At 38.7% G+C, this 14,608-nt stretch overlaps 1 protein-coding gene across 3 annotated transcripts in view; it reads right to left on the reverse strand.

Moving 5' to 3' along the window:
• The window catches only part of Psmd14 (proteasome 26S subunit, non-ATPase 14), a 109,508-nt gene that overhangs the window by 42,885 nt on the left and 52,015 nt on the right, over positions 1-14,608 (reverse strand). For all 3 annotated transcript variants that reach the window (XM_045147432.1, XM_004651881.2, XM_045147433.1), the window contains one exon: positions 19-90. In XM_045147432.1, coding sequence (XP_045003367.1) covers positions 19-90 — 72 coding nt within the window. The remainder of the gene's footprint in view (positions 1-18; positions 91-14,608) is intronic.

The raw sequence follows: 14,608 nt of genomic DNA on the forward strand, positions 1-14,608 counted from the left end.
AGTCCACTCAATACTCACCTTTAGCAATGCTAAGGAAGAGATATAGACTTGTTCTGCTGTGTCCACTGCAGGAGCATCTGTAGGCGGCCCCTAGACACAAGCATCACTTAATGTAACACACAGAATATAGAAGGTGGAATCAGAGCTACATGGCATATAAACAACTATTTTAAAAGATTCTTCAAAATATGTCAAGGATCTTTTTACTCAGTTATAACACCAATAATCATATAAATATGTTTGCAAATACCACCTGAAGAAAACAGTCAAAACTTAGTACCTAGGCAAGTTTCCAATAATCATAAAATATAAATTTTGCAGCAATGTTAATACAAAATAATTACCACACCCATGTTTCTTACCACAATGTGAATTAAAAATGCTCTTGGATTTATGTGATTTACTTAAAATCCTCAGAGCTTCTTCAGTTTTAGCTACAGACAGCATGTAGATTAGGGAGGGACATGGGATCGCTTTGTAGATTCAAAGATACAGTGAGAGGGAAGGTGGAAGAAGACTTCTAATCCCTAGGTGAGAGAACTGTGAACAACATACTCTGCACTTCACCTAATGAAGTTGTTGCTCTCCCCACACAAATCAAATTTAGCACAACTGCCTCAGGTGTGAACAAACTGGTTAAGGTGGATGTAGATAATATGAAATGGTTTCCAAAATCCTAATCACTACCTTTGAAGATACTAAGTTTCTATTGAAAGACCCTGTGTTAGTAATAAGAAAAAAGTAAACTTATTTTAAGATTAAACTAAAAACTTATAACCCTTACCCTCAAGATGCTTTCAATGTACAGTTTTATAAATGTAATTCTGCCCCAATTACTACACAAAAAGACTTTTTTGTTTCTTTTTGTAACAGTAGGCAGTTGGGAAAATTACACTGAGAAATGACTTATAGTTGTTAAGTACTGTTTTACTTAAACTTCCCTGCCTAACAATATATATAGTTCTGTTCCTTATTTACATGTTAGCAGCTCAAATTCTCCCCTTTTTTTTTTATATCTTTTGAAGTCAAATAACACATTACACATTATATTCCACTTGCTCCATAACTTTAAGTTTAAAAAGTGCATAATATTTACTGGAAGCACTAAGTGTAAAAGGTTCCAGAGGAAACCCAATTTCTCAATCATCATTAGACATTCCATTATAACTTATCTTCCAAGTACATAAGAATCCTCAGAATGAAACTTTCTTAAGGTTAACAAAAATAACTATCAGACCAAAATATTTAACATTATCAAAATTTTAGTGCTATAATTTTATTCACTTAGAAAGTTAAAAAGATGAAGGAGGGCTAGAGATATGACTTAGCAGTTAAGCATTTGCCTATGAAGCATAAGGACCCCACTTCGAAGCTTGAGTCCCCAGGATCCACATTAGCCAGATGCACAAGGGGGCGTACGCATCTGGAGTGCAGTGGCTGGAAGCCCTGGCGCGCCCATTCTCTCTCTCTCTCTGTCTCTCTCTCTGCCTCTTTCTCACTCTGTCACTCTCAAATAAATAAATAAATAAATGAACAACAACAACAACAAAAAAGATGAAGGAGGTAGTTCAGGTTGGTAAAGGACTTGCTTTACAAGTGTAAGGACCTAAATTCAATCCAGACTACCCATGTACAATGCTGGAAATGGTGGTATACAACCACTGGTCACCTACTCTAGCCTAACTGGTAAACTCGAGGCCAGTGAGAAACCCTGTCTCAAAGGTGAGCAGTGTTCCTGAAGGTGACACCCATGGTTATCCTCTGGCCTCTACAAATACACACACACACATATGCACACATGCAAAAAAAAAAAAAAAAAAAGTTGAAGACTATAGTGATTCAGATGTCATGAGAGGTTTTAGGAAGTAAAAAATTAAGGTTGGGATGATAAACACTACCTAGAGCCAGAGCAACTTAAAAAGTGCATAGCTCAAGCCGGGCGTGGTGGCGCACGCCTTTAATCCCAGCACTCGGGAGGCAGAGGTAGGAGGATCGCCATGAGTTCAAGGCCACCCTGAGACTACAGAGTTAATTCCAGGTCAGCCTGGACCAGAGTGAGACCCTACCTCGAAAAACAAACAAAAAAAAAAAAAAAAAAAAGTGCATAGCTCAGCTGGGTGTGGTGGCACACGCCTTTAATCCCAGCACTCAGGAGGTAGAGGTAGAGGTAGGAGGATCGCCGGGAGTTCGAGGCCACCCTGAAATTACATAGTGAATTCCAGGTCAGCCTGGGCTAGAGCAAAACCATACCTCAAAAAAAAAAAAAAAAAAAAGCATAGTTCACTGGAGATATATTAATACAGCCTCTCAAATTTTCAGAAAATATTTACTTAGAAAAAGAGAAGCAAATATAAAACACCAGAATCCAGAAGCGATTTCTGCCACCAATAAAGAAAGAAAGCTAGGCATGGTAGCACACACCTTTAGTCCCAGCACTCAGGAAGCAGAGGTAGGAGGATCACTGTGAGTTCAAGGGCGCACTGAGACTACATAGGGAATTCCAGGTCAGCCTGAGCTAGAGTGAGACCCTGCCTTGAGAAACAAAAATAAATAAACAAACAAACAAACAAAAACTAGAGAAAGAAGATGGTTTCTGTTAGACATTATATGTAATCAATACCTAGAATACTCAGCAAAGTATCTGGCACACAGTAAGAACAAGAATAATATATTTGCTAAAACAATGACAGTGCTTTGAACATATATTTACTCTCCTCTTCCCAAACCTTTCTCTCTCCCTTACTCGCCTATGCCAGCCTAGGTCTGGATTCAATCTCCTTAGCCTCCCAGGTGCTCAAGTGTGAGTCACCTGTTCAGTCACTTGATCTAGAGACTAAATTTCTCAGAAAAAAAGCCTGATTAAAAAATTAGTGAAGTTTTGGTAGTATTTAAATGTACAACGAGAAGGATAGAAAAGAGAGAAAAAAACTATGGGACAGACACTAGAACACCATGTAGCAATGAGTATCTTAGATTGCAGTATTTGCACATGCTCACCATTTCAAAATAACCTTCAACAAGACCCTATAGAAGAGAAACCCTGGAAACTTAGATTAGAGAGTATATATGTAACTAGAGATCAAACATGACCTGACTAACCCCAAAATTGGCTAAAAACCAGGGAGGAGGGGGAATAATCTACCATTATTATTGGAGAGATGGCTTAGCAGTTAAGATGTTTGTCTGCAAAGCCAAAGGACCTCAGTTCGATTCCCCAGGACCCACGTAAGCCAGATGCTCAAGGGGCCACATGCATCTAGAGTTCATTTGCAATGTCTAGAGGCCCTGGTGCTCCCATACTCATTCACATTCTCTCTCTCTCTCTTCTCTCTCTCTCTCTCTCTCTCCTTCTCTTGCTCTCTCAATTAAATAAATAACCTTAAAAAAAAACCTTAAAGAAAAAAGAAATCATGATAACACTTGGTGTCAGTAGACCCAAAAAAGAGGCTTCTGCTGGGCATGGTGGTGCATGCCTTTAATCCCAGCACTTAGGAGGCAGAGGTAGGATGATCATCATGAGTATGAGGCCAACCTGAGACTATAAAGTCTAGGACAGCCTGGGCTAGAACAAGACCCTATTAAAAAAAAATGGAGATAGAAAATCTCCTGCCAGTAGATGGAGAAGGTGGGAAGCTGGAAAACACCCTCTGAGTTTCATAGCTAATGCACCAGATATGATATAGTAATTAAACTGTCTTTGAAACTGATGGAGTCATGCTCCTGGTTGGGCTTCAGCCAGGAGTTAGGGTGCCTAACTATCATGGAAATACAAAGCTTCCACTGAGCAGCTTCCAGTTTCTTGACTTGCGAATTCAAAGAATGACATTCACAGAACAGAGGGTAAACCTGATCAAGATCTTGTTCTAGAGATTATAGACAGACTCAGAGAGGAAAGGAATACAGAGCTCTTACTGGAGAGGAGGCAAGAAGGGGTTCCAGAAAATAGAAGAGCCCTGGTTTTCTCTTATCCTTTATTTTTATTTTATTTATTTATTTATTTATTTTGGTTTTGAGTTCTGGTTTTCTCTTATCCTTTATTTTTATTTTATTTATTTATTTAGTTTTTCGAGGTAGGGTCTCACTGACCTGGAATTCACTATGTAGTCTCAGGGTGGCCTCCAACTCACAGCGATCCTCCTACCTCTGACTTTTGAGTGCTGGGATTAAAGGCATGCGCCACCACACCCAGCTGATTTTTATTTTTTGAGGCAGATTCTTATTCTAGTCCAGACTGATACAGGTCAGGCTGGCTTGAAACTCATGGTGCTCCTACCTCAGCCTCCCAAATGCTGAGCTTACAGACAGGAGCCCCCACTTCCAGAAGAAATTTGTGCTTTATTTATAAGTCAATAAATAAGTAAATTAAAAAATTCTAAACCCCAGGCTGGAGGGATGGCTTAACAGTTAAGGCGTTGGCCTGCAAAGCCAAAGGAACCATGTTCAACTCCCCAGGACCCACATTAGCCAGATGTACAAGGTGGCGCACATGTCTGGAGTTTGTTTGCAGCAGCTGGAGGCCCGGGCGTGCCCATTCTCTCACTCTCTACCTCTTTCTCTGTCAAATAAATAAAAATAAAATACTAAAAAATAAAATAAAATTCTAAACCCCTAACTGTAAACATGGGCAAAACTATAAAAACTAATTATATAAAAGGTACATGATAAGGGCCGGAGAGATGGCTTAGCAGTTAAGCACTTGCGTATGAAACCTAAGGACCCTGGTGTAAGGCTCGATTCCCCAGGACCCACGTTAGCCAGATGCACAAGGGGGCACACACATCTGGAGTTTGTTTGCAGTGGCTGGAGGTCCTGGCACGCCCCTTCTCTCTCTCTCTCCGCCTCTTTCTCTTTCTGTCACTTTCAAATAAATAAATAAAAATTTTTAAAAAAATTTTAAAAAAGGTACATGATGAAATAAGAAAAATGTTCAGCCTCCCTAGCTGACCTTCTTTAATTAAGAAATAACAATTAACACATTAAAGACTTTGCCCCCTACCAAACAAGTTTCACAATGTCCAATTCTGGAAAGGGTAATAAAGGAAGCATTGAGTGCTACTAATAGCAATATGAATATAATACAATCTAACAAAATCAACTGAACAATGTATATATACACCATTAAAAGAACAAAGTACATACTTTGTGACCTACTTTCTAACTACTAGAAATTATTTGAGTAAATAAACAGAAATGTTTATAGAAGTCATGTTCTGAATAGTTCTTTAAGTAATGCCAAAAAAATCTACAAACAACCTAAAATTAAAAAATACTATTAAAAGTCCCTTCCAATGATGGCTCTAGACATCTTAAACATCAAAATAATCTTTAGAATTGTGAAGGAATCCTTCCCTTAAAGACAAGAGAAAGAATTAAAGTTATGGGGAGGAAGGAACCCTAAACTGAGCTGGAATATGAGCTGATATAGCCATTATGAAACAAGTGACTCAGTCGGGTGTGGTGGTACACACCTTTAATCCCAGCACTCGGGAGGCAGAGGAATTCATTCCCATGAGTTCCAGGCCACCCTGAGAATGCAGAGTGAATTCCAGGTCAGCCTCAGCTAGAGTTAAGACCCTACCTCGAAAAAACAAAAAAATAAAAATAAAAATAAAAAAAAAATCAAGTGACTCAAAATATTAAACAGATCCATTATATGGACCAACAAGTTTTCTTTTGAGGAACATACTAAAAGAAAATGAAGCCAACACCACAAAAAAAAAAAAATCTACACTCCCATATTTACTGCTGTATTATACATGATAGCAAAGGTACAGAAACAATGTTGACAGTAGATATATACTTATATGTCTACACACACACACGAATATTATACAGCCATATAAAAAAGAAACCTGCCAGCAACAATTTAGATAAGTCTTAAAGATGTTATGCCAAGTAAAATTATACATAAGGGGAGGTATAATCTGATTAATATAAAGACTCTAAACTACCATGATTATGATAATCATTTCACTACATACGTGTAGCAAATTATACATTGTACAGATCATACTATTGTCAATTTTACTTCAGAAAAGCTGAGGAACAAAAGGAAGATGGCTGCCACATCCATTCATAAGGGAGTTTTCTCTTTCTTCGATGATAGTGAAGTAATCAGGAACCAACCCAGAAAATAATCATGTGGGCTTAAATGCTTATAGTGTAAGTATTCTAACTACTCAAGGATTCAGGCTTTTGGGGTCAGTTGATTCTTTTTTGGGGGGGAGGGGTTGAGGTAAGGTCTCTATTTCAGGATGACCTAGATTTCATTATGGAGTCTCAGGGTAGCCTTGACCTCATGGCAATCCTCCTACCTCTGCCTCCCAAGTGCTAGGATTAAAAAGGTGTGGGCCACCATGTCCGGCCGGGTCAGTTGATTTTAAGTAAGGAATTCCACTTTGAGAGAGTCCTTCACTCTCAAAATCCAATTTACCCAGTAAAGGATCATGACAAAAGTCATGGCACATGGGAAATGTTAAAATGAACTTGAAGTAGTGTGGAAGCACTAAACAGCTCTATGTTTAAGTACCTGAAAAAAAAAATGCCAGAATACAAGTAAGACTAACAGTACTCAAAGCACTGACCCTGGGCCAATGCCATTAGTATTACTAACAAACTTGTTAGCAGTACCCATTCTTAATCAGAAATTGAAAGGACACAGTGCAAAAAGAAGAGTCTTATAGGACCTTCCAATGACTCTGAGGCTTGATGAAGCTGGAAGACCTCTGATTTAAGACTATATTGGTTTTTTGTTTTGTTTTGTTGTTTGTTTTCTAAGGTAAGGTCTTGCTCTAGTCCAGGCTGACCTGGAATTAATTCACTATGTAGTCTCAGGGTGACCTCAAACTCACGACGATCCTCCTACCACTGCTTCTGGAGTTCTGGTATTAAAGGTGTATGTCACCACGCCCAGCCACTGACTTAAGACTATACAGTGTATAGAATGGCAGGTGAATAGAAAGAATTGTGAAGGACCATAGACTAGGGTTCAATGAGAAAAGTCTTGTGGTAGTCCATGGTATTTGGAAAAGTAAAAATTAATTCCTTGCAACTTGTTAATAAAGAGCAGCTGTTCAGATTTGTAAGCATTTCATAACTGATTAGATGATGTGGATCAAGTTCCGTTCTATATCAAACATCATACTTTTTCCCAAGGAAGACATCCCAAATCCAGTATCTTCCAAAACCAAATGTATTACATTCTCTATAAACTAATGTGTTTTCTTTAAAAACAGTGCCTCATACAGCACAGGATGGCTTCAAACTGAATGTAGATGATGAATTTCTGATGCTCCTGCCCCCAACTACCAAGTGCTAGTATAACAAGCATGCATTGGTGATCATACCTATGGCTTTATGCATACTGTACGAGCAGTATCTTGAGTCTTGAATTAAATATCTAAGGTTTTTTTCTTTATTCTTACAGTCTTTATATTCAACATATCACCAAGTTTTGCCAAATGTATTACTCTGCAATATGGCATTGAATTTTTACTCTCTTTAGAGAAAGTAGCTGCAAGTAAATACTACTCCCCAAAAAGTTTATTCCTAGTCAACTAAGTTTGGGATATACTGTATTCAAGTATATTAGAATAGTACAGGCGCTAAATTTTTACACTGGGGTAAAAAAGTTTTATCTGTTTTGCATTACCTTTCCCGGGGGTGAACAAATATTCATTCATCCTAGTCAAGTCACTGAGAACAACACACCAAGCAAACGATTCCACTCAAGTCTAGCTTAGTGATTCAGTGAGTTTGCTGGGGTTACTTCTAGGAGTATGGGTGAGGGGTTATTTCCACCAGTATGGATTATTCAAGGGAAGCTGTGATATCAGAAAGTCCACACCCTAAGATAGGTAATGACTCTTCCAAAGCTGCATCCCTTGAGCTACCTCACTATTATGTAACCATCGGAAAGAGACTGGTGTTTCAGGAGCTTTCTGAAACTTGTAAGCTATTTACTTCCTCAATCTTAAGAATCTTCCCTCTAGGATGGAATGTTTCAATTTGGAGAAAACTGTTATATAATACGTTAAAATTTCCCAAATCATTCTATGGGCCACACAATCTTATCAAAGAAGATCCAAAATTCCTGTTGTAAGCTTTGAAAAAGAATGAATTTATTTCAAATGTGTGAATAGCCACAAATAATATTTAAGTATTTATTTGAAATGTGTGAGTACATAATGGCTTCAAGAATCCTGTGAGGCAGTCCAAGTACACTGACATATACTCAAGGCTAAAAAATATCACATTGGAACTAAAAAACAACCTCATGACATCTAGTAATATGCAAATTCCACTATATCATGCTGTTCCACTTTCATATGACCAAACCTACTTTTATTCTGAGAGCTAAGCAACTTTCTATTGTTTACAATTTTAGAATCTTCAGCCCCCTTCTACCATCTGGATCTATTTCCTATTAAGGAAAATAGAAGAAAAAAAAACTTGGGGTGTCCTTCCTACTCAAAAATAGTTAATATGCCTGAGGTACCATGATTGTAAAATGACTCCTGGAAACTTTGGGTGCCCTTCCTATTCAAAAGCAGTTAATATGTCTGTGGTGACTTGAATGTAAAATGACTCCCATAGACTCATGTGTTTGAATAAGTAACCCTGAGTGGCATTGTTGTGGAAGCTTATGGCACGTTTAGGAAGCAGCTCCTTACTGGATGAAGTATGTTACTGAGGTTGGGCTTTGAGGTTTATAGTTCAACCATGGCTTGCTGTTTTCTCTCTTTCTCTGTGCTGATATGACAATGTGAGATCAGCTTCCTGCTCCTGTCATGCTTTCCCTACTACTTGACCCTCTGGAACAGTAAGCTAAAATAAATTCCTTCCTTCCCTAAACTGCTTTGTTTGGTTGGATATTTTGCAATGAGAACATTAACTGATATAACAGAAATGCATTCAATGAAGAAATGACTCATGAGGTTTTAGAGGGGAATATGGACCCTACTGAAAACTGGCTTAGAGGCAATCCATGTGATATTTTGGCAAATAATCTGATTACATTCTGCCATTGTCCTAAGAATTTGAACAAAGTTGAATTTAAAAGCAATGGATTGGCATGTTAGGTGGAGGAAACTTAAAATAGGAAAATACTGACTTCATGGTATGGTTATCTTTTTGCTGCTCTATTTCAGATCTGTAAGGAGAGAAAACAGAAAGACACGAAAAATATAAAGTTGGGGGCTGTGAAGATGGCTTAGCGGTTAAGGCACTTGCCTACAAAGCCAAAAGACCCAGGTTCAATACCCCAGGACCCACATAAGCCAGATGCACAAGGTGACACATGCATCTAGTTTGTTTTCAGTGGTTGGCGACTGTGGTGTGTCCATTCTCTCTATCGGCCCCTCTCAGATAAATAAATAAAAATACACATACAGTACAGAAATGCATATGAAAAATTTAAAGTCCCAGACACAGAAATTGCAGCCTCTTTTCTATAACTGTTAGAGAGATTACCACATTAAAGATAAACCAACATGGGCTGGAGAGATGGCTTAGTGGTTAAGCGCTTGCCTGTGAAGCCTAAGGACCCCGGTTTGAGGCTCAGTTCCCCAGGTCCCACGTTAGCCAGATGCACAAGGGGCACACGCGTCTGGAATTCGTTTGCAGAGGCTGGAAGCCCTGGTGCGCCCATTCTCTCTCTCTCCCTCTATCTGTCTTCCTCTCTGTGTCTGTTGCTCTCAAATAAATAAATAAAAAATGAACAAAAAATATTAAAAAAAAAAAGAAAGATAAACCAACATGGCTGGAGAGATGGCTTAGTGGTTAAGATGCTTGTCTGCAAAGCCTAACGACCTGGGTTTGATTTGCCAGTACCCTAATATAGCTAGATGCACAACATGGCACATGTGTCGTCTGTTGTTTGTTTTCAGTAGCTGGAGGCCCTGGAGCACCCATTCTCTCTGTCTGTCTGTCTGTCTGTCTGTCTCTCTCTCTCTCTCTCTCTCTGCTTGCAAATAATAAAATATTTTTTATTTTTATTTATTTGACAACAACAGACAGAGGAAGATAGAGAAATAGAATGGGTGTACCAGGGCCTCCAGCCACTGCAAATGAACTCTAGACGCATGCGCCCCCTTGTGCATCTGGCTAACGTGGGTTCTGGGGAAATCAAGCCTTGAACTGGGGTCCTTAAGCTTCAGAGGCAAGCGCTTAGCTGCTAAGCCATCTCTCCAGCCCACAAAATATTTTTTAAAAACAGATAAGCCAACTATTTGGCACCAAAACCATAGTAACGATGTCTAAGGGCAAGACCCAGCCCTTGTAGGCTCTAGCTAGTAAGAATGTGAATTCTTTTGAAAGGAAAAGGCCTAACGAAAGAATGTTGAAGATCTCTGCTTCTCAAAGTCAGCATACAGAGGCTTTCAGGGTTCATCCTGACCTGGCAGAAGTTGTCAGCACTGCCACATAATACTGGTTTTTAGAAGATGAACAATTCACGATTGAAGAGGTCATAGAATATTGCACCCCAGTTCCAGAGAGCCACTGAGGCTAAGCAATGTAAGGCAGGATAGAAGACCCTGCTAGAAGGCCCCGTGAGGCCACTGCATGAAACCATGATGAATATAAATTCTATGATGCAACATAGACCTCAAGATATTAAAGATGCAAAAACAGGATGCCTGCCAAGGAAAGGTGTAGGCTCAGAGTGGATCTAGCCCACAACAGGCAGCAAGCTACCCAAGTCTTTTGGGACTAAGCGGATTCATCAGGAGTGGTAGATAATGGATTTTGTGTTTCCCATGCTGGGTTGGGGCTAGCTTTGGTGGTCCAATCTTTCCTTACATTGTATCCATTCCTTTTTGGAAAGGAAATATTTATTCTGGGCCATTATACTGTAGAAATATGTAATTTGTGCTTTGATTTTACAGGGTAAAATCAAATGAGATTGCCTTGAGTCTCAGGTGAGACTTTGAATATGATATTGGTTAAAAAAAAAAAACTTTTAAAGTTGAACTAAATGCATTTTGCATGATATCATGAGCAAAGAGCAAGGGGAGAAGGGGTGGTGTAAAGCATGGAATACAGCTTGAATATAAAATGACTACCATAACCACTTGTATTGGAATACTTAATCCATAGCTGATGGCACTGCTCCAGAAAATTATAGAACCTTTAGTAAGCAAAACCTTGCTGGAGGAAGTATGCCACTGCAGGCATATCTTGAGGTTTTATAGCCCAGCTTGCATGATGTTTTCTCTCTCACTTCCTCTCTACTGGTGTGATTTGACACCAGCATATTGTTTCTACCACCATGCCTTCCCTTCTGTACCTTGGAACTGTATGTTGAAATGAAACCTTTTCTTCTTTAAGTTGTCCCTGATCAGGTATTTATTCCCAAAAACAAGAAGATAACTAAGACAATGCCCATGGAGAAAGGGGAACACGTCAGTGCCTCAATATGTATTCTGAAATTCAGGTGGGCACACTGGGCTATGCAAAGCAAAATGCAGTAATGGAGGTACTCATAAAATAGTATGTAGGCAAATGGGAAATCAACAGCAATATCAAACCTTCTTAGTAAAATTAGGTATAGGAAATATAAGTAAAACAAAATATTTAGAACTTTTAGAATCATAGCATACAAATGACAGATTAAAAACAAGGCAGAATAGTTCTCAAATAAGCTGCTCAAATAATTGAATCACATAAATATAAAACATATTACTTAAATGTACTTCAAAATAAATCAGTAAGACAATAACATACTAAACACATGAAAAAAGTCTCAAATATGAAGTTTTTTCAAGAAACATTTACTAGATGCCTACACCCTAATCAAATAAAAATAATGACATAGAAGATAGCTAAATATTTAAATATTAAGCAAATTAAATATCTGTAATCCCTGTACTCTGGGAAGCACAGCCAAAAAGATAGGGAGCCAGTTTGCTTTACAGAGGGATGGAGGGAGGAAGAAAGGAAGAGAGGGAATAAAAGAAAGTCAAGAGTTCCAATGAAACCAGGTATAGTGGCACGCCTCCAGCACTCCGGAGGAAGAGATAGAAGGGTTACTGTGAGTTCAAGGCAACCCTGAGACTCCACAGTGAATTCCAGGTCAGCATGGGCTAGAGTGAAACCCTACCTCAAAAAAAGAACCAAGTTTCAATGAGGGAAACACAGAAAACAAGAGTGATCAAGATAATGACATGGTAATGACTATAAAAAGTCTCAGGACAGGAAGGTACAACCAGAGGAATGACAGCAGCAGTCTTTGCTTTGTTTTGTTTTTTTTCCCCACTCTCACCCATAGAAAGTTCCAGTCTCTAACTTTTCCTGCCCTTATATTCATTCTATTATTATAGTGAGAACACAACTGCTTTCTCAAGTCAGATTTAACTGTTGTTGGGCCATGCTTATATTCAACTAAAGTGGACATATTTGATCACATACAAGGATAAGTGGTAATGTTCCATTACAGGACTTCTAAAAATGTTCAATAAATATATAAATGTGAAGCATTTCAGTCATGTGTTTTACACAGTGTCACTAAAAAAAACAAAACACAGGGCTGGAGAGATGGCTAAGCAGTTAAGGCACTTGCCTGCAAAGCCAAAGGACCCCAGTTCAATTCTCTAGGACCCATGTAAGACAGATGCACAAGGGGGCACATGCATCTGGAGCTTTGTTTGCAGTGGCTGGAGGCCTTGGCACATCCATTCTCTCTCTGCCTCTTTCTCTCTCTCAAATAAATAAATAAAATGTATTTTTAAAAACATATATACTACTTAGAAAAGAAAAATTTAAAAAATCATTTGAATGTTCTCGGACTTTATACTCTACTGTTAAAACTTAAAGAAATGTTCCTACTAGCTGGGCATGGTGGCACTCAGGAGGCAGAGGCAGGAGGAATAATTGTGAGTTTGAGGCCAGCCTGAAACTAGTAAATTCCAGGTCAGCCTTGGCTAGAGTAAGACCCTCAGGGATTATTCCTACTAAAAACTGAAGCTGGGTGTAGTGGCACACACCTTTAATCCCAGCACTCCAGAGGCAGACAGAGGTAGGAGGATCACTATGAGTTTGAGTCCAGCGTGAAGCTACAAAGTGAGTTCCAGGTTAGCCTGGGCTACAGTGAAACCCTATCTAGAAAAGAAAGAAGGAAGGAAGGAAGAGAGGGAGGGAGGGAGGGAAGGAGGGAGGGAGGAGAGGGGGAGAAAAAGAAAGAGAGCATGCTGGGCATGGAAGAACATGTCTGAAATCCCAGCACTGTGCCACTGAGGCACTGCCACAAGTTCAACCTGTTGATGCTAGGTACCTGAGCTACCTAGTATCACACCTGTAAGGGATATATAGCAAAACCCTACTCAAAAAAACAAAATAAGCAATACAAATTGGAATGTTTACAGATATATATTTTTGTTATAGCACAAAACTGAGGCTGAGAAACCAACTCAGCAGTTAAAGGAGCTTGTTTGTAAAGCCTGCTGGACTTTTTTTCAATTTATCAGCCACCAATGTGAGTCAGACACAAAAACAAGAGCCTATGTCTGATGTCTGTTGGTAGCAACAGGAGATACTAGCATGCACGTGTCTGTGTGCATACAAGTAAAAAAACTTAAGTATGAAACTAAAATACATCCATCCCTCATAAAGACAATAAACAAGTACTTTTGTTATATAATTGGCAACACTCAATTCCTACAGCTAACTCTGAAGTTATTGAATTCTGGCTCTTTAAGTATATTTTAAAGGGGGGAAACTGTATCTGTAAACTGAAGCAATGTATAAGTCACTTATCTACACAATTGCAGGGTAAATAGTGAAGCCATATGCCTTCACAGTGTAACTAGTCTTTATTCATACATGAAAATCTAATGAACCAGTAATGTAAAACCAACAGTGGGCTCTACAAACGCACTTACTTCGTACAATGAATAATCAGAAATTATCATTCAGGTTTACAAATTAAAAATGGTTAAATTGGAGCCAGGTGTGGTGGCACACGGCTTTAATCCCAGCACTTGGGAGGTAGAGGTAGGAGGATTGCACTGAGTTCAAGGCCACCCTGAGACTACATAGTGAATTCCAGGCCAACCTGAGCTACAGTGAGATCCTAACTCAAAAAAAAAAAAAAAAAAAAAAAAAGAAGAAGAAGAAAAAGAAGAAGAAGAATTTGGTTAAATTGGGCTGTAGAGATGGCTTAGCATGCCTGCAAAACCTAAGGACTGAGGTTCAATTCTCCAGTGCCCAAATAAGCCAGATGCACATGGTGGCGCATGTGTTTGCAGTTGACTAGAGGCCCTAGTGTGGCCATTCTCACACACTCTCTGTCTCTAATAAATATATAAATATCTTTTTTTAAAAAGCATTAAAAAAATTAAAATGGTTAAATATGTAGGTATTTTGTTCTGTCTTGTTTTTCCCTCCCCATTTAGAAGGTTAAAAATGTGATCCAGAATAAAAATAAATGCTGTAACTTTTACTTGGGCAGCCCTTGTTGACTAAGTGCTAAAAAAATAAAATAAAATAAAAAAGGCATTTGCCATTATAACAGCATAAAAACTATTGCCTCAAAGTGTTACCTACTCAGGCCTTTTAACAAATTTGTTAACACTATTAGTTATATTACTCCACCTTTCTCTTAGTGTGAACT

Source organism: Jaculus jaculus, chromosome 4 (assembly GCF_020740685.1).
Source record: "Jaculus jaculus isolate mJacJac1 chromosome 4, mJacJac1.mat.Y.cur, whole genome shotgun sequence".
Classification (NCBI taxonomy): Eukaryota; Metazoa; Chordata; class Mammalia; order Rodentia; family Dipodidae; genus Jaculus; species Jaculus jaculus.